The 18,919-nt window shown below is 37.6% G+C and overlaps 1 protein-coding gene across 1 annotated transcript; it reads left to right on the top strand.

The window, feature by feature from the left end:
• The first annotated feature begins 3,314 nt into the window (after positions 1–3,314).
• CEP15 (centrosomal protein 15) lies at positions 3,315–17,776 on the top strand. Its single transcript, XM_062585861.1, has 5 exons — positions 3,315–3,381; positions 4,881–4,960; positions 5,679–5,802; positions 10,512–10,586; positions 13,342–17,776. The coding sequence occupies exons 1-5, from the start codon at positions 3,376–3,378 to the stop codon at positions 13,483–13,485; spliced, it is 429 nt and encodes a 142-aa protein (XP_062441845.1). The 5' UTR covers positions 3,315–3,375; the 3' UTR covers positions 13,486–17,776.
• Positions 17,777–18,919: the final 1,143 nt, after the last annotated feature.

Here is an 18,919-nt window from a genome sequence, read left to right as displayed (position 1 = left end):
GCAGTGTTGTTGGGTTGGCCCATCATTTAGCATATATAAGCTTCATCTGGGCTCTAATCTTACTACTACAATGAAGCCAAGTACATGTAACCCTGAAGAGAATATGGTTTGTGATCTGTGATCAACCAGGTTGAGATCAACTCTCTGAATACTGGAAGGTGAGGGGGAAAAAAGAGAACCTAGAAGGCAATTTTTGCACTTTCTATATTTGTGGCTTTACTGACTAACTCCTGCACTGGGAGGACATTTTGTTGTATGCTTTTGCCTTTTTAACCTGTAACTTTGTATGGGCCCTGGGCAGTTGACTGAAAAGCTGCCAACTACTCCTGTAGTAGATAGGAGGAAAAAGAACAGAGCCCAAGATGATGGCCACAAGCTGGTGTGATGGGATTTCACGGCTCTTAGAGTGCCCTGCTGGCATGGTGTATTTTGGCAATGGTAACGCTTAAGAAATGCTTGTAACAGATACGCTTTTGGCCTCTAAGTGGATATTAAGATACTATAGCAATAGAGGTGCACCTCCAAGAAGGAAGTACACAAAGAAGAGGAAAACAAAGCAATATGAAAGAAATCCAAAATGTATGTATGTTAAAAAGTTTTTGAAGTTATTTTGTATTAAAAACCTGCTATCTTACTGTTTTCCCTTTGAAATGCTCTTGTTTTAAAATCCAAATACATAAAAACATTCTATTTTTAAAAACTGACATATGGCACAAATTGGTACCAGTATATAAAAGCACATAAAGCTAAACTGAGCCATGCTAAATGTTAGTAAAAATGACAAAATAAAATACTAGCTATATAAACTGTGCACAGGTGTGTAGCATATTACAAGCAAAAAACATATCTTGCAATTATAAGTCTACAGTATTTATTTCAGTTGTCTGTAATTACATTTTATACATGTTTGTTTAGTAATATCAATCCAAGACATCATTTTGAGGATATAATTAACTGCATGTTAGAACAGAATGTGTTTGACTGTTTTTACATGTTGCAATATTTAAGTCCTCGTTAGCTGTGTTTAAGTGCCACCTAGTGTTGCAACTCACCAATTTCTCTTGCAACATCCTTTTATCCTAAATTTTCAAAGATCAAATTGTGGGGATAAGAAAAATTCAGGGCCATAGCATCCTCATTTCAGTGCCAACAGCAAATCCTTAACCCACGTTTAGGTACTGACTACACAGGGACAAGATCTTGTGCCTAGCACTTCTTCTGAAAACTACTACCAAGCAACAAAGACACTGTTCCAATGTTAAACTGTACACTCAATAATGCCTGCACCACAGGCAGCGAACATAGATACAGGAGTGAGGCACTGAAATCTATTTTTAAAAGTTTTTTTGTAACTTGGTTATTTAATCAATGATTCAACAGTAAACTCATTTAAAGAAAAATATATTTAATGAAAAGATGACCTAGTTTCTGCAGGGGGAAAAGAAACTATTTTTTTTCTATGCGACATGCAGAATAACCGGAAAATGAGGGGGGAGGGGGGGAAGACAATATATTAATCTATAGAGTGTGCTACAGTGAGGTGCCAGTACATTAAGGTATGTCAGAGATTACCTTTCACTATATAAGTAAGTTCTACCAATAAATCCCTGTTCTTACACTGACTTCATTATGGGTGCTCTGCAGATACCATAAACTATATATTCAAGACAGTCTGCTATTGGAAATTTCTGACTGTTACCATCAATTTTCTTCTTACAATAAGTTTATATAAGCTTATATTCTTGACCAGTTGCAAACTGAACTAGGTTATATTTCACTTATAATGAAAAAAAATATTGAAATATTAAATACAGAAGAAAAAATACTAAATTCAAAAGCAAATGCTTGTTAGCTGTAACTTAGAGTGTTTTATCCTACTGTCACATAAAGTATTCATTAGGAAATTATGATTTCCATTCTGTCTCTGCTGCTGAAACTCTGAGTAATTGATAGTATCTGTAGCTTGAGTAAAATTGTCTTTGCATTCCCACTACAAATGGCATATCTAGTGGCTTATGTAAACCAAACTTCAATTTGTCTATATTCTTTCTGGAATTATTAAATGCTACAAAAAAGAAAGATTACTACCATTAAAGAGAACCGGTATAGCTGAAAGCAGAGCATGTAAAACACTTAGGGCTTCCATTAAATTCAGTGAGACTGTAACCATTATCTTTCCACACCATTAGAAATGAGGACAGGCTCTTATTTCCCCCTATTACTTACTGAAAAGTCTCATCCTCAAATCATAGAGGCAAGATTTTAAGTACTATTTAGCTTGAATGCTGCAATAAGCAGGTGCAAGTTGACAAGTACATTAAAGAATTCCTACTTAACTATATGTCATAGTGTGAATTAATGCAGGTTTATTGCAGAAACATAAAATCAGAGAATGATAAAAAACAGAAGAGATAAGGACTTGAAGAATCACAAGAAAGAATCTTCTGATTTTCAGTAAGAAAGGTTTGTGATGAGACATCTTGAACACCAAGATAAGAGAGTGTTTGAAAAGAAAATGGGGAAGATGAGCTTTTGCTTTTAGAAATCACCTGCAGCTGCAAATGTGCATAAATCTAACAGGCAGCCAAGAAAAAAAAAATGAACAACCTTTCCATTTGCATTTGCTTAGAGTCCTTTTGCTTTATGTTTTCTGTGAAGACAAAACATTTTGGGGAAAAAAAGGGATTAAAAGGATTAAACTGTGCCTTTTGATAAAAGTTTGCACACAGATGATTTGAGTCAGCCTTAATAATTCTTCTGTTTTAAAAACCTGGAAGAAATCCTGCCCTCAAATACAGAGGGCAAGATCACACCACAGGCTTTGACAACTGGACTCGGGAAGAAACACGACGACGCAACGACACAACGTACTTCTTCCTGCGTGCGCTTGGCGGCCAAGTCCACCAAGTTCTTCCAGCGCTACTGCTAACTACGTGTGCCAGGGAAGGGGCTGGCTCAAGTGATACTGGCTGGGGACAGTGACAGCTCGGCGCTGCCGCCCGAAACGCTGCAGAGATCTCGCGAGCCTCAGTCCCGCCGCGCGGGTATAGCCCGGCAGCCGGCCGCTTCCTCACACCGCGCCCCGCCCCCAGGGCCAACGGTCGCTGCGCGAGCCCGCCCTCCCGCCAACCGCCCCTCACGGCCCGCCCTCCCACGCTCATTGGTCTCCACCACCTCTCGCTCCTCCAATCCCGGTGGCGAAGGCGGAGCCCGACCCGGCAAGGTTCCGCCTGCTGAGGCGAGCCGGGGCCAATCAGAGGCTACGGCTGAGCGCTACCTTTCCGGCCGTCTCCACGGCAGCGGGGGGGGGGGGGTGGGAAAGGGTGGTGTGGAGACTATGGCGGGTGCTTGCCTTGCTTTTCTAAGGCAGCGAGGATGAAGGTAAAGTAGAGGTTTTTTTCCTCTTATTTCTTGTCCTCTCCTTCCTCTGTGGTATAAAATGGTACCTCCCGCCGGTCTAGGCGGCGCATTCCTAGGTCCTCCCCCCTCCTCGCAATGGTAGGGCTAAGGGCGGCGCCGCGCGCGCCCCGGGCGGCGGGCACGTGCCCACCTCGCCCTCGCCGCCCCCCTGCCGTGGTCGCTCTTTTCCCGCCTTTTCGAGGACGGGCGCGTCCGGCCGCCGCCTCCTGAGAGGAGCGGGTCGGGGGGCGCCGGGGGGCCCCGCGGCCGCAGCGGCGCCGCCGCCGCTGCTGCACTTCCCTCGCGCCTCGGCGAAGCCCCTGCAAAGGGAGGCGATCAGGGCCTCCCTTGACTGCACAAGGCGTTGCCCGGGTTTGGGGAGCGGAGGCCTCTCTGGGCCTGCCCGCGCCTGGCTGAGAGCGTGGCGGTTGCCCGCCTGAAGGGAGGAGATTAGAGGGGATGCCCCCTTCGTGGGCAGGGAGGAAGCCTTAGACATAGTCCGATTGGAGAGAGATCTTTTTGAGAGTGTGACGCAAACCACACCTGAAGTTCACCAGGAATGCTTGGCAACAGTGTGCGTACAAATAACTTGCCTCAGAGTAAGCTGTGAAGCTTGGACAGGGAGGCCTTTACTCACGTTTTATCTGAGTGAGATGCTTTATTTCTCCCACCCTTCAACACCATAAAGATGTGATAGCTGCTTCTGTTTATTTAATTTTAGCTCAGTTCCACTTACATGACAATAATGCAGTCACCTCTGAGGTGAAGAAAGTTAATTGTAAAGAATTCTTCAAGCCCCTTGGAAAGTGCTATGGGATCTTGGTATATGTGCAGAGTGGGCGGTTGATTTGCTTCATGTTTAATTAAAAAATAATAACTGTATATTCCTTCATTGTTACAGTACTGAACAGCAAAGCTCAGGAAGTTTTTCACTTAGTTTTTCAAAAGCTCAGAAAAATGAAACTTGGCTTAATAGCTTAAATTACTTAATTTAATCAAATGTGTGTTTCAACATAGATTTCTGTGAGTGGGGCACTGTGTCTGTGCAAAGTAACTACAAGTGATAATCAGAAGAAGTATAACTTGAGTGTTCTGAGTAGCATGACAAAAGCCAGAAATCACTAATGTAAATGGTACTGCAGAAATTATGCTAGTGCCTAATTTTCCCCTACAGGTTATAAGCAACCGAGATATGAAATTATGTTAAATTTGAAACTTGAAAATCAGATTTTAGTTCCCTCAAATTATTAAAATTCAGCAAGATTTTCCTAAAACTTACTGTATTAGTAGCATGCATGTGTTAAAAGCATAATGCAATAATGTCTTATAGTGAATAATAAAAATTCATAGGCAGATATTTAAGGGGATAGATAAATATCATGTATGCAACTTCTTAACATATGGAGTTCTTTAATACCAAAAACTAGATATTAATGAATGTGTTTGGAAGATTTTAATTTCACTTGGTTTTCCTTTTACAGAGTGGCAAAACTGGCAAACAGCTGCAAATGACATCCTATTTGGTTCAAGAGGTTCGCCTTGCTAGGAGACATGAAGAGATGTAAGTAGTTGTTTCAGTGCTGTGGCCTGCCTCACTGTAGTTTGTGTTGTGGTCTTGCGAGATCTGAAGAGATGTGCCTGACGGTCCTGAGAACAGTGAAATCAGAGACCTTTATAGAACGCAGTGGTTCTTCAACAAGGAGTTGGTGTTCCAGGAGATGGCACTCTTTCTTCGTGAACTATTGGAATTAGCATCCGAAGTTGCCTTTAGGGGCATTTGGTTTGATGGGATTTTTGACTTCCAGTGCTGGTACTTGTTTGAAGTCTTTTATTGTTAACTTTATATCACTGCTAAATTCCTATTTGAGGAAGACTAAACCTCAATTATAGAATTACTTCGGTGTTGCCCAGTAAACTCACTGTGAAGTAAATACAATAATGATTCAGAAAAATCTGCTTTTCTGGTAACAACTAGTACTTACCAGTGAGCAAGAGTAGCACTGATCAAGTCACCCCAACCCACCCTGTCTTTACTGTTCTGGGAGATTCAGTGCTTCTAAGCACCTTAGCATATGAGGACTGCTGGCTGCAATATTATGGCTTCATAGGAGCACAGCAGGTGGTGTCTGCTTGTACCTTTTCCCTCCTCCAGCACACCCACCCTACAGCCGGCTTAATTAGCCCCATAGTTTTGAAGAGAACTGGGTAAGGTAAAAAGGTTATTCTCTAGCTCCTGAGCAAAATGTTCTACCCACTTAGCAAAATGTTTTCCTTTGTAGACTGTCTCAGAGATCAGTGCTGCTACAGCAGATGGAGACTTATCTAGGAGACAAAAAGACTAAAAAGACATGGCAAACTCAAGCAGCTGATGCAGCTCGTAAAAGGAATGCAGCACTTCTAAATGTAAGTTTCTGCAACTACCACGAACCTCACTGAAATGTCATGGTTATGTAGCTTAGAGGTTTTTTTTTTTTTTTTTTTTTTTTTTTTTTTTTTTTTAAGTTGCTTGCTCTCTAGTTACTGTTTGAATTCTGCTATATCCAATTCCTGCTTCTGGAACTTGACCAAAAGTATTAAATGACAAGTCCTTATTATCTGATGGCATCGCTACCTTTTTTACATGGCCTTCTTATGTGAGCCTCCTGGTGGCAGCTGCTACTGTCTTTTTTTCTTTTTTTTTTTTTTTCTTGAAGTACATGTAGAGTGGTAACACATGCTATTGCATGTCTGCTTAGGAGAACTTCAGAGTCTGACAAGACTTAAAGCACCTTTATGCTTTGATTCTAGACAGAGGGGATGTATTTGGAAATAGGAGCTGACCAACCTATAATGCTTTTAATCTGTGGTAGGAATTACTCTCTGGCTGTAGTCATGTGAAGTTGTGGAAGAACTTTTCAGTTTGATATCTTTCTTTTAAGAGGTGTAGAATGACTTCAAGAATCTCACCTGCAAGTCTGTAAGAGCATTATTTGGTGTCTCTCGCTCTTCTTAACTGTGAAACAGTAATGATAATAGCTGTTCTAGGTATCTGTTGTCATATTCAGGTAAGATTGTGTTTCCTGGTAAATTCAGCAGAAATTTTGTGCACTGGCAATGGAAAAGATCTAGGCTGGGTTGCAAGGACTGGAACACTAGCTTTTGGAACCCCTGGCTTAGGCATCTGAGTTTGAACTGATTGCACTTGACCACTGAAGTGAACACGTCTAAAAAATGGTGGTCTGATCAGGAAATGGCAGAAAACTGCACCTTTTTAAAGCATTTTCTTAAATTCCTACTTATTAAGGTCTTGCATGTAATGCATCTCTTGAAATCATAATTTTTACTCCAGAAAAATAAGATTAATATGTATTCTGAATGATTTTTGTCTCTCCGTGTTGAGCATGGTTAGTATTAAAAATACTCGTATTTTGGGTGGATATAAATTATGCATGCAGTCTCTGTATTTATATGGAACCTATGTTTAGGGAACAGCAGACAAGACAGAACAGTTAGTCAGAGATACCTTCTTAATCATTATGTGACAAGAACATTTTCCAACTTGAACTCATGCAAACTGGTATGAAGCAGAGGCAATCAAAACCCTCTGCAAAGCATAGCTGCTTTACTCTGAGACCAGTGAGGAGTGGGGGATTTTTTTTTTTAACTAAATGAGTGGGATGCAAAATACAGGAATTTCATGTATTATGATTCCCACATTTCCATATTCCTTTTTCATAATTGTATTTCTATTTATTTAATTTATATTTTATAATTCATATTTTATAGATGCATTCTAAGTTAACAAAAGCAAATATAATAAATGCAGGATACAGTTCTGCATGCTGAAAGCTTCTTGTATTGGAAATGTTAACAATAGCTCAGACATATACAGAAAGTGTAAATATTTTTGCAGTTACACAGATATTTGCCATCTACTGTCACATCCTCAAAATTGTTCCTTTCAAGTGTCAAAAATGTTGGTGTTTGTAGGAAAAAAACCAAAAACATATGTATCAAAACAAATTCTGTTGCAGGATAAAGCAGCATAAATCAGTTTAAATCTATTAATTTTCCTACTAGTTTTAACAGGCATGTACTCCTGCAGATGCTTTCTGATAACAGAATAAAACAGGAAAAAAAATCTTTGCAGAATAATATATGAGAAGCTTGAAAACAAGACTGATTAATGTGCCAGCTTCAGAATATTGTTACTGATACCAGGCACTGTACATTTCACAGTTACCATGTGGAGAGTTGTTGATTTGGCCTACTCAGAAATACATGGACATGATGAAGTGTTATTTTTTTATTTGCATTTCTGTTTTCCAGCATTTAAGCAAAATCAGTTGGTTTTATTATGTGATCATAGAAAAAGACATTTCTCTTTCTCTGTTCTGGTTGGTATTTATGCAAAGCAAAGCATTTCAAAATTATTTTATTTTCAAATCAGTAGGAAGCCAGGAAACTAGATTTTTTTTTAATTGAAATTATAGCATTATAAGCACTTGCTCAGCAGTTTAATAAAATTATTAGAGTATTTTCCTTGATAGCTTTAGAGGGATATTGCAGATTAGAGAATGTTGTTTTAATAATATATTATATATTATAATTATAATATGTTATGTATTAAAATATATAATTTATTATTTGATAGATATATAGTGTTCCAACCATAAAACCAGTAATTAGCCTGATAGTTACAATTTAATTTAGTGAGTTTGTTAATAATATTTCTTATTATTGTGTAACAGCTTATAACAGACAATATAAAGAATGTGCTATGTAATTATTAGTACTTGCTAGGTGATTTAGACCAAATTTGCTCCCCTTTGTAGGAATGTAATTCTAAAATTACTTAAGAGGGATTCTGCCAGACTGATGCCAATATAAGTGACAATGAATTTGGTCCCCTAAAAGCAATGCATGTGGCATGCATTCCATTTTACCTCTAGGGAAGGGTCTTGAGTTGTTTTTCTTCCACTCCTTGCAGTTTTAGTGGAAGTGTTATAAGATGCTCTCATTTTTCAATACTGTGACATCTTAGCTTTACTATTTTTTCTGAAGAAGTTTTCACTGCTGACATTTATTTTTATATAGATGACAGGAATTTCTTTTTCCTAAAGTTAAGCAGTTGTATAGACATGCAAGAGGTGCCATCTAATCTTTCAATAGTTTCAGTTATTTTCTAAAGCATACTGCACCTTCCAGCTAAAATTTCTTTCGCTGTCTGTCATTAAATCAGTATTCTGAATGACAATAGACTGCACAACATAAAAAACAGAGTGAGCAACAAAAAGACACATCCAATATCTAGGCTATGCCAAAGTGACCTTCTCTGCTAAACATATATGCACAACTGCTGTCTCCTTTCTTGCCTAAAAGACATTCATTTCCTGTCATCGTAAACATTCCAATGACTTACGTGAAATTTTGAAAAATTGTACAGGAACTAAGAAGGAGGAATATCCTATGAAAGAATATGAAATGAACATTAATCCTTCCTTTTTAGTATGCTGTTAGCTTCTCCAAGTTTGGTCTGAACCATACTGATGATGAGCTTCATTTGGTGCTGTTTTTGGTGTATCTGTTCTAAGGACATGCAGGAAACTTTGCTGCTTAGGATAGTTAAGTCTGCCTTGTGTCCTCTGTTATTCTGATGTTGTGACTTCAAATGGTTTCTGGTTTTGCTCGTATTTCCCCCCACACACACACCCATACTTATCCCTTATCACTTTTTTCTCACCCGAAAAGAAGCAAGTGCTTGCTATTTGCTGGGATTTGGGTAAGTCTGAGATTTAGTCGGTTCTATCTCAGACATCCCATAGACATCTTCTTACAAGAGTATGCCCTTTACTGTAGAAGGGGCAAAAGTATTTTTGCTTAGATTAAGTTTGTAATTATGTACAAGAGAATAGTCATGCTATAAAAGAAATTAATGAAATGGTTAAAATGAACATGGTAGTTTGCGTGAACAAACTGTGTCTCTATTACCAGGTTGAATCTCCAGCTAACAGTAAGGCTGGGTTCTGCTTTTATTAATCATACTCTATGATTTTTGAGCCATATTTTTTGAACTGAACTTGAGTTGAGCACTGTTTACTTATTGATGTATTCAGATTGGCTATTATTCAATACGAGTAATCATGTTTGGTCTCTACTGTGGATATGCTCCTACAGAATCTCACTCTTCTCTTCAGCAGCAGTGGTGGTGAATATTTGGGAAGTCCCTTTGGGGAATTTCCTCTCTCATTTAGTTTTTCTGTTGTACTCTTCACACCCGCTCTCTGCTCCCAACTCTGCCATCTGCTATACTTTCTTTCCCCCTCCACTCTGTTCAGCTTTGGCTTCTTCACACCCCACTCCCACGTCCCTTTCTGTCTCTCTTCATCTGCCCACCACTCAATCTCTTCAATGTTTGGGTATGGAACTAAGCCCACAAGAATGGGTCAGAACTTTAAAGGGGGAGGGCAGCTGATTTGGGGGGATGTTTTGGTTTGTTCTTTTTCATTTGAAAAAATGTATTTAGGCCTCTGACTCCAGCACACATCCACTGGACAAGCAGAAACCCAAATACTGATTTTTATAAGAAAGCTATGTGAGGTGCATTGTCATCCAAGTTTGTCTGCTGAACAGCTTGCTGCAGCTCTACATTTTTGTGCACATGTTATGCATGCATATTAGCAAATCATCTTTGTCTTGAGGAGTAAAGATCTTGCACATAATTTGCCTAGTTACTTTACAGTTACAGTAGCCAGAATACATACTTCAGTTTGCATGCAGCACATAGAAAATAATTCTGTTTTTTTCCCCTGTATTTTCATAAATTATAGAACAGAATCTGACTGTAATTTACCCTAGTGTCCAGAGAGAATAGTGGTATGTTACAGCAACAGTATTATTTGGTAATGAAATTTATTCTTACATCAAAAATATACAAAAGACATGTCTAGAAACAGTTGCATATTGTTCTTCCTGGTACAAGTTGGATTTCAGGGTGACTAAACAGAAAGAAAAACTTCCAGTGTTACTGTTTGAATACTTCTTAGGTTTACTTAGTTTATTTAAATGCCTTTATGTGTGTGTATTGTTTTTTTCATATTGCCTGTGTTTGTTTTTTATATTGTGTGTTTTAGGATATAGAAGCAGCAGAAAAAAAGCTGCAAGAAAGAGCGTATTTAATTCCACATCCTGATACTGTTAAGTTAGAAGTAAGTTCCAGAACTCTATCTTTTCATTCTCTATTTACTAAATATTTCCCCCTCCCTTTTTTTTCTCCCCTCGAAGCATGTTCTTAAAGTGAAAATAATTGATTTTAAAATCCAGTGACTGGTATAGCCAAAGGCCTACATACTGCAAGCTGAACCTAAATTCTGGGGCAAGGTCCCTAGGTTCTGGAGCACTCAGGTGGAAATATTTAGCAGCTTTCAAATCTATACAAACTTCTATTTAAAAATAGAATCAAATATAAAAACAAATATTGTAAAGATTGTAAAGATTTGTATGATTGTTATTTCAGAGCTATTTGGTTCATTTTTATGGCTATCCTGTTTTGAGTTTGCCATAGACTGTCATCTTTACATTTCAGAGTCAACAATTTATCAGTATGAATGGAGAAGTTCTCACTTCTCAGAGTTCTTTTATCAGGTTGTATGGGAACTTGGGAAAAGTACTGCTATAGCAGTAACACTTGATATACTTCTCAACCTGTGGTCCCCAAAACAGTATTTAAGCATACAAGTTTTGAACAACAAGTTAGGCTGAGAAGTAAACAGTGTCGTGATGCAACATACCAAGTTCAGTTCCTCTAATCTTAGGACTGTTTTCCAAAGATATTTGGAGACAAATGAATGATGAATACAGAAACAGTCCTGGGAACAGGAATCAGGCCACAGCTCTTCCTCATGCAAAGTGAGCACCTGAACCACAAGGCCACGGAGCCATATTCCTGCTTGCATTTCTGGAACCAGTGGATTGTTGGCTCGTTGTGTACAGTGGCCTAATTTCCACAGGCATAGCAGAGTCCCATGCTGGTCTGGGTGTTAGGGCACTGTCAAAGGAGGAAAGAAGTATGGGATTTAGCCTTGTCAAGCTGTGAAGAGAGGTATGTTGCACATTAGTTTCACACCTGCTGAACAGGTGTCCTAATCCTTAGGCTGTCACTTAAATGAGAGGCATTGCTTCTTGTTCTAGTTACTGTTAAAAGGTTTTGGCCATGATCACATTTTGTAAGTGGCCTACTCCTATCAGTGTGACAGAATGCATGATGAGAATGCCAATTCAGTGGATTTTTAGAGGATTTTTTTAGGCAAAAGGGTACATTTTTTCTAGATACCCATACATCTTGGATGATGCTGAGAAGGATGCCAAGCTACTGAGATTGAATCTATTTTCACTGTGTTAAGAAGTAGAATTTTAGACTCCTGGAGGACTTTGAAGACACCTTGAGAGTTTTTTGGATCAGTTTTTGACTTAGGAATTTTGATTTTCTCTCTGCCCTGTGTTAGCTGCCTAAGCTGTTTATTGGATATAGACTAAAATCCATACAAATTGGAGAATTTGGAGCAATTGCTCGTGGGTAGAGAGTTGTTACACCCTGCAGCAGTGGTGGAGTTTTAGGGTGAATGTGGTTACTATTTGCAGATCCTATTTCAGCCTTTTTCTTATATATATATTTTAAAGGAGAGTACTGTAAATAGTGGAAAAAAAAAAAGTTCTTTCATGGTACAAAATTCTTGTGCATACTTTGTTCCAAAACACTTCTGAGCATATTTCACTCAACCATATATGTGTCTGTATTAATATAGTTTGAAAGTTAAGCCTATAATGGATCCCCAGCTTGCTAAGTCAGAGTAGTTTTGTATGACAGCACATATGCTTGTCAAAAAAGATTCTTTGAGTAAATCTGTTGAAGAAAATATTTTTGTAAAACTGTAAGAGCCATAGATATATCTGAGTTACATGTGAGGATCAAAATGGTTAGCCAGGAATCTAATACTCTCTGGGGAGATGTTCAGTTTGTGATATGCTTCTTCTGTGTTATATACTTAAACAAGTATACAAAAAAAAAAAAAAAAGAAAAAGAAAGCTTAATACATATGTACTATAGAAGTTTCCTGTTGCAAAAATACTTTTCTTCTGAATGAATACTTTTTCCAATGTCTAAAAATACTTCAGATTTCTGGATAGATTTAACTGTTGGCTTAATCCAGCTCTTGATCACGTATTTTGTGGAAAAAAAAACAATACATGGCACTTAGGATTTTGAAGAAGAAATACTCAAGGAACTAATGTAAAACTGATGAATGGTATGTCCATTCTACTGATAAAACAGAAGTTACATTTATTACTTCAAGATATAGAGCAATCAAGAGAAAGGATTAGACAGTCCAGAATGTGTTTCTTAGACCATAAGATAAATGTATAGATAGGGTTTTTCTTCCTTTCATGACCCAAGTATTAAAGTCAATTATTTTGTCAGTGATTTTTTTTTTTTTAAAAAAGACTTGTAAATAGCACATAAATATTGTGAACTGCATTAGTGCAAACTTTTCTAGGGCAGAAAATTTACAGTATGTTTTTGTGAATATAAAGCAAAGTTTGCTTTTTCATTTCAAAAATAAATTCCACTAACAGAATTCTTTTTAATATAAAAGTTGTTTCTGGAAAAGTTTATCATCACAGAAACTATTTTGTTAAAGGCAACATCTAAACTAATCTGTTGCTTACCACAAGAGGGCACATGCAGTCACTTCACAGTTCACAGTATAGAATGAAATCCTTCCAGACTGCTGTTCTGTGAGGTACGAGAGATTTGAAATTTCATATGCAAGTGCTTTGCTCTTTTCTGAATTGCTTCACTCATAAGACAAGATAAATAACATGTTGCATAACTGTATTGTTTTTACGACAGGCTGATGAGGATTTTGAAATTAATTAAAATTTTTTTTGTGGTGTCTTTCTCAGACTCTCTACTGGGCGTCAGTAGAAGAATCTCTTCCCAAGTGGGAACAATTTCTTTTAGGAAGAGCAGAAGCTCCTATTGGTTTAAAGAAAATGAAATCTGCAAAACAGAACATAAGCTCCCCAGAAGAAGAGTCACAAAAGTAAACACTGATTTTGTTTCCTAATTTTTGACTTAAGCCAACAGTATCATGCTGATCAAGCAATGGAATATCATGTCATTAAATTGTAATATAAATCATTTAAATGAAAATTAATTGTATTAGAGAGTGTCCTTTCACTATCTTGTGTAAAAATACTTAGTTTGAACAGGATTTTTGCTTGAGGAGAGCCATCATTGCTCATGATGAGAGGAGCAATCCTACTCAAAAGGGTTTTTAAGATCAGAAGTGAGAAACTCTGGTGTATGGAAACATACCAGGGCAATTTCCTCTTCAGTATGAGAAGAGTTTTAGTTTTTCTATAATCCTTTGCTTTTACGTGTTAGTGAGATAAGTAAAGACAAATTCGTGTGTTCTCTTCCTTTATTGTCATCTGTCCTGTGAATGTCTTTGTGGATGAGGGAGAAGGGAAGAATTTATCATTAACAGGAAAGGCAAGCAGTTTACATCAGACAGAATAGCTTTGGTTTAGAATGTGAACTTGTGTACCAACTGTAATGATAGCAGCTGTAGAAGAAACACCTTGAATTTAGACATCTTGCTTCCCCACCATGCTGCCTACTGTGTATTTCCTCTCTAATGGGCTGGAAAAAAGACAAGAAAAGGTAAACAAATCTCTGGTTTATTTTTGCCACTTCTAGGCTGCTCATAGTGCTATTGTCTTTATGTTGGCGTAACTGATAAGTGAGATCTTTTGCTTAGATATAAAAGATTTGAAAGAGCCAAGCAGAAAGCTAGCCCACAGTGACTGTCCAACAAGCAGACATATAGAAACTAAGGACATAATTCTTTCTTTCTCAGACACTGAACAGCTTCTCAGCTTCCTCCTGCGGAGGTGTAGTATCAGTGAGTTTTGGTTGTACAGTGGGCTTAACTCTTTGTGCAAAGGAGCTACCTTACACTACTCTAGTACTTATTTGGAAATACCAGTTCAGTGGGAAGTCTTTCCAGGTGTATGACTTGGCCTGAGGAAGGCCATCTAAAGCAAGGAAAACCTAGAAAGCGTTTTAAATTAAGAACCTAGACTTGACTGTTATAATTTGATTGATGGAAGATTGTTATAATTTAAAGGCATGTATGACGTCATTCTTCCATCCTCCCCCCCCCCCCCAGCCTGGAAGTAAGAGGAAGAATGTTGGCCCCTGCCAGCACCTGAGGATGTGGAAACTAAGTTGTTACTGATTGGTGTGCTTACCTCTGTTACATGGTGAATATGAATTATTTTTGTACTCGGGATGTTTGAACTACTTTTATTGAAACTGTGGTGCTTTTTAGCAACCTCCTCTAAATGTAATCTTTAGCAGCCTCTCCTAAATGGCCTGATTGCTTTGGCTCTAACCTCTCTAAACTGTTCTATTTAAAAGAGCAACTTGAGAATCGTCCATTGCAAAGTGTGCATTAATTTAATTAGACATACTTTAATTATTCATTAATTAACTGTTGTGGGGGTTCATAGTACACTAAGAACTAGGTAACCATCTTCTATCAGGAAATTATAGGAGGTCTAGGTAGTCTTGAAGAACCAACATCTGCAGAGACTGTTCTCTCTGAAATGATGTGCTTGGTTTGTCTGAATTAAAATTAGCTGAAGATTCACTTACATGAAAAAAATAAACTTCAGCTGCAATTACAATTTGTTTTATGTTTTCAAGAGGAATGTTAAGAGTTCATTTGAAACTTTTTTCTATTGAAGTGTCCATTAAACTGATAAGTTTTAACAGAAACTGCCATCTTAGAAATATCCTGTTGAGTGGGTGTTGGTGTTTGTAACAATAAAGTTGTTTTCATAATATGTGATGGCAGATTAGCACGCTTCTCTGCAGTGTTGTTAACAGTTGTAATTAAGGAATAAACAGTAAAGGGTGTCAGTCCGATGACAATTTCATCTATAGTGTCACAATACAAAATGTCACAAAATATTAGAACTGTTATATAACTACAAAAATATCAAATTAGGCTTTCATCTTACAAGCAGAGAGCTTAAAAAAAACCTGGCGTAGAGACCATTGCAATTTTATACCTACTTACTGTTCTGTCACAAAGACAAGTTGGTAATATTTTCTTCTGTAAGATCACAATGTGGTTCTCAGTCTGATTTAGCAGGAGTGTGTGGATTTTAGAATTATAGAGCTCAAAATTAAAATGCAAATAATTGAAATCAGTTGAAAAGACAATAAGGGAAAAGCTATTACACATGAAGGCACTAAGGAAATTTAATGCCCAAAAAGGAGGTTGAGTGAGCAGTTAGTTGCTTACAAAGACTAGGATTCATCCTGGTCTTTGCATCTAAAGGGAAATCTGGGCCCTTAAGTACTTTGTGTGTGAATAATCTAGGTCTTTATCTCTTTGGACTCCGCCTCAATACTGGGACACAATACAGATGCTCACCATCTCCTTCCTTTTGATTTCCTGTGGAAGGAAAGCTAAGTGTGTGGACTGTGAGGGGGTGGCAGCTGGATGATTTGAGGATTTTGTAGAATGCAGCCACAAGCAGTGTTGTAGTTTTCACTGCAAAAAGATAAGAACACTTCCCTTATTCACAATTGTACATTGAACATAACTATATTAAGTATTAATAGGTACTCCATTATTGTGTTTTCAATAGTTTTCTGTTGAGTTGGACAAAGAGATGATGATTAAATTTTGCTCCTTTCAAGGAAGGAAATTATATGATTTCTGGGACATAGCTTTAGAAGCAACAGGGCAGCTAGTGCATGAAAAAATATACAGGAACATGTCCAGAAAAAGGGGGGAAAAAAAGAGGAAAAACATTTAAAGAGGAAGTGTATATAGGTGATCATTTGCAGAAAGACAAGGGCCTTCAGGCTGGCCTGTGGTCTAATATAAATAAATGCAATTGCATATGACTCTGAAACTGCAGAGCAATAGGTAGGGGCAGGGAGGCACACAGCAGGCCAGTAAGGTGAAGAAATAAGTGTCTTATGATTTGTCACAGACTTCAGGGTCAAGCACTGGCAGAAAACATTATCGTGTGGTATCTTCTGTCACATGGATCTGTCAAGTGCATAGTTTTTACTAAGCCAGACTTAGCTTACATCTTGCTTGTCCACAGATACGGGTACAGCACATTTGTGTTGTTTAAATTTAAGTATGTTTAAAAAAACAAGTAAACAAACCAAAAACTGATCATACCAGTGGAATTGAATTGTGGGTTTAAATGAGACCCTGAATAGCAATACTTTGCTGAATCAAGGCTGTTATTTCAAGTATATTGAGTCTATGTAGTTTTTCCCCTAGTCATTTGAGGTTTTTTTTCTTTTTTTTTCTTTTAGCTTATATAGATTCCTACCCATTATTTTGGTGAATGTTTTTTCACTGGGAACGTAACCTGTTACTCTGCACTCTTGACTAACTGCTTGCCCTTTTGTGCTAGTATATGTGTATAAAATAAGCTGCAGCTGCCCTAAGAGCCTATTGCCTCTTTTTTTTCTTTTTTCTTTTTTTTCTGGTGGGTGGGGAAAAGCCCAGAAAACCAGTAGGAGGAACAAATGTTTTTGCCTGTTTGTAAGTTAATATTTGAGTATTTTAGAAGAAGAAATAGTAAATTGTCCTTGTGTAAGTTTATGTTCAGATGAGTAACTGCAGTACTAGCCTAGGAGTACAACCTATTCACCCATCTTGTCATCTCCACCGTCACATTCCTGAGCTTTTTACTTTCTCAGTTATTCATGTGGTGGGGGTAGTAGCAGAAGGCATGATAGTTTTCCCTAGGATAAGGAATTCTTACTCCAAATAATTTTTCTCAAGCCTATTAATTTCATTTGAGAGTACATATGAAATAACAAAAAGGTTTAGAACATTCATTACATTTGACACTGTAGTATCCTCTTGATTGTATTTATTTAGGGTCATCTTTTCAAAAAAGTTGGGAGCTAGATTTTAAGCTGAGATTATAGTTGTTCATCTCTGTCTCTTTTTATTCATACAATGCAGCTCAGGGATGTAGATGTCAGATTAAAGCCCAGTTTGAGCTGGTGGGTACTGAAAAATAAGAAAAAAGAATTTGAAGTAGAATGTAGTTTTAGAGGTTACTTCTGAAAGAAAGCACTCTTTGTTCCATAATGGTAATTTTCATGATATTTTAATAGTTCTCTTCAGGTACAACTTGACCTTAAATATCACCCCTAATGTAAGATGTTTTACCATATTTGTGAAAGTAAGAACTTTAATACTGTAATATTCTGTTTGCTCAAGAATTATAATCTGAGGCTATAATACATTGCAGTTGAATAAAGCTCTGATCCTATATTCAGTGACTCACGGATTTCAGTGTTATATTGCATGTACAAATTACATGTAAATTGGTATCTGCTGTTGCCAAGTGAGTGTGGGGGCAATGAGTCCCACAGTGGTAAATACTAGAACTTTGCTTAGGTATGTTTATTTTCGTTAGTTCTTATCTGGCACTGATCTAAAATATTAATACGCTGAGTTAAAAATCAGAAGTTCAGTGTACTGCTGAAAAATCCAACCTTAATCCCAGTGGCATTGCTTACACACTTCCCATTGTTTCACAGTAATTCTACACTAAATTCCCAAAATTACACATCAGAAGTAGGTGTTCCCTTACTAGTAAGATATGGATAAAGGTTCTTAGCCCTTGCAGAAGGAACAGGTGGAAAAAAACAATTCTTTCGTGAGTTTTCCTGCTGTGTGAGGCTGTCTTTGTGCTAAATAGGGTGATTTAATTTGGGAATTTGCTATCCCCTTTAAACTTAGCTGAAACAGCTCTTGAAAATGCTGTAAATTGTACCTGCTGCCTATACTCTTCCAGCTTTATCTTTTTCATTTCAGTTATTTTCCATACTTTGTCATTAATACATGCAAATAGTAAGTATGATCACTCCTTCCCATAAATTTTATCAGTAGTGATGATGATCTTAAAAATAAATGTGATGTTCTTTCTCCTGACTCTCAGTCATATCACCTACCAGAAAGCCCTAATAGGCTACAGAACAGTGTGAGACAGTATTTACATCACACTTTTGAAACAGATTCAAGCAGAGACAGCTGCCTTAAGATCATTTAAAAATATATTGCAAATTAATAAAAAAATTGCTGTCATTTAGGTTAGTTGGTCTCCTTGGCCAGCATAAAGTCACAATAAATTAGTGCTTGTCACCTAATGGTGTTGGAAAATGTAGTTTTGGTCTCTAGGCTTACATTTCTTTACCTGTTAAGTTTGTATGTGTTCCCAATAGCTTCATTCAAAGTGCTCTAACTGTTGCTCAATAAAAGCTTCTGGAGGGTAATTTGCTTAAGTGAACCAGATGCCCGCAGCTTTGTTGAAACGGCTATCTAAACTGCACGCTTCCCCTTCAGTTGGCCACAAATACACATGTGTTTTCGCCTCTTCTCAAAGACTTTTCATAGAATAGGGGAAACTAGTTATCTGAGAG

The sequence above is a fragment of the Rhea pennata genome, chromosome 12 (genome assembly GCF_028389875.1).
Source record: "Rhea pennata isolate bPtePen1 chromosome 12, bPtePen1.pri, whole genome shotgun sequence".
Classification (NCBI taxonomy): domain Eukaryota; kingdom Metazoa; phylum Chordata; class Aves; order Rheiformes; family Rheidae; genus Rhea; species Rhea pennata.
This window is presented reverse-complemented; position numbering and strand designations above follow the sequence as displayed.

Bases quoted from the DNA above. Each gene is read 5' to 3' on its own strand.
- CEP15 (XM_062585861.1), top strand. The intron at 4,961-5,678 runs GTAAGTAGTTGT...TTTCCTTTGTAG, and splicing joins GCTAGGAGACATGAAGAGAT to ACTGTCTCAGAGATCAGTGC. The intron at 10,587-13,341 runs GTAAGTTCCAGA...TGTCTTTCTCAG, and splicing joins CTGATACTGTTAAGTTAGAA to ACTCTCTACTGGGCGTCAGT.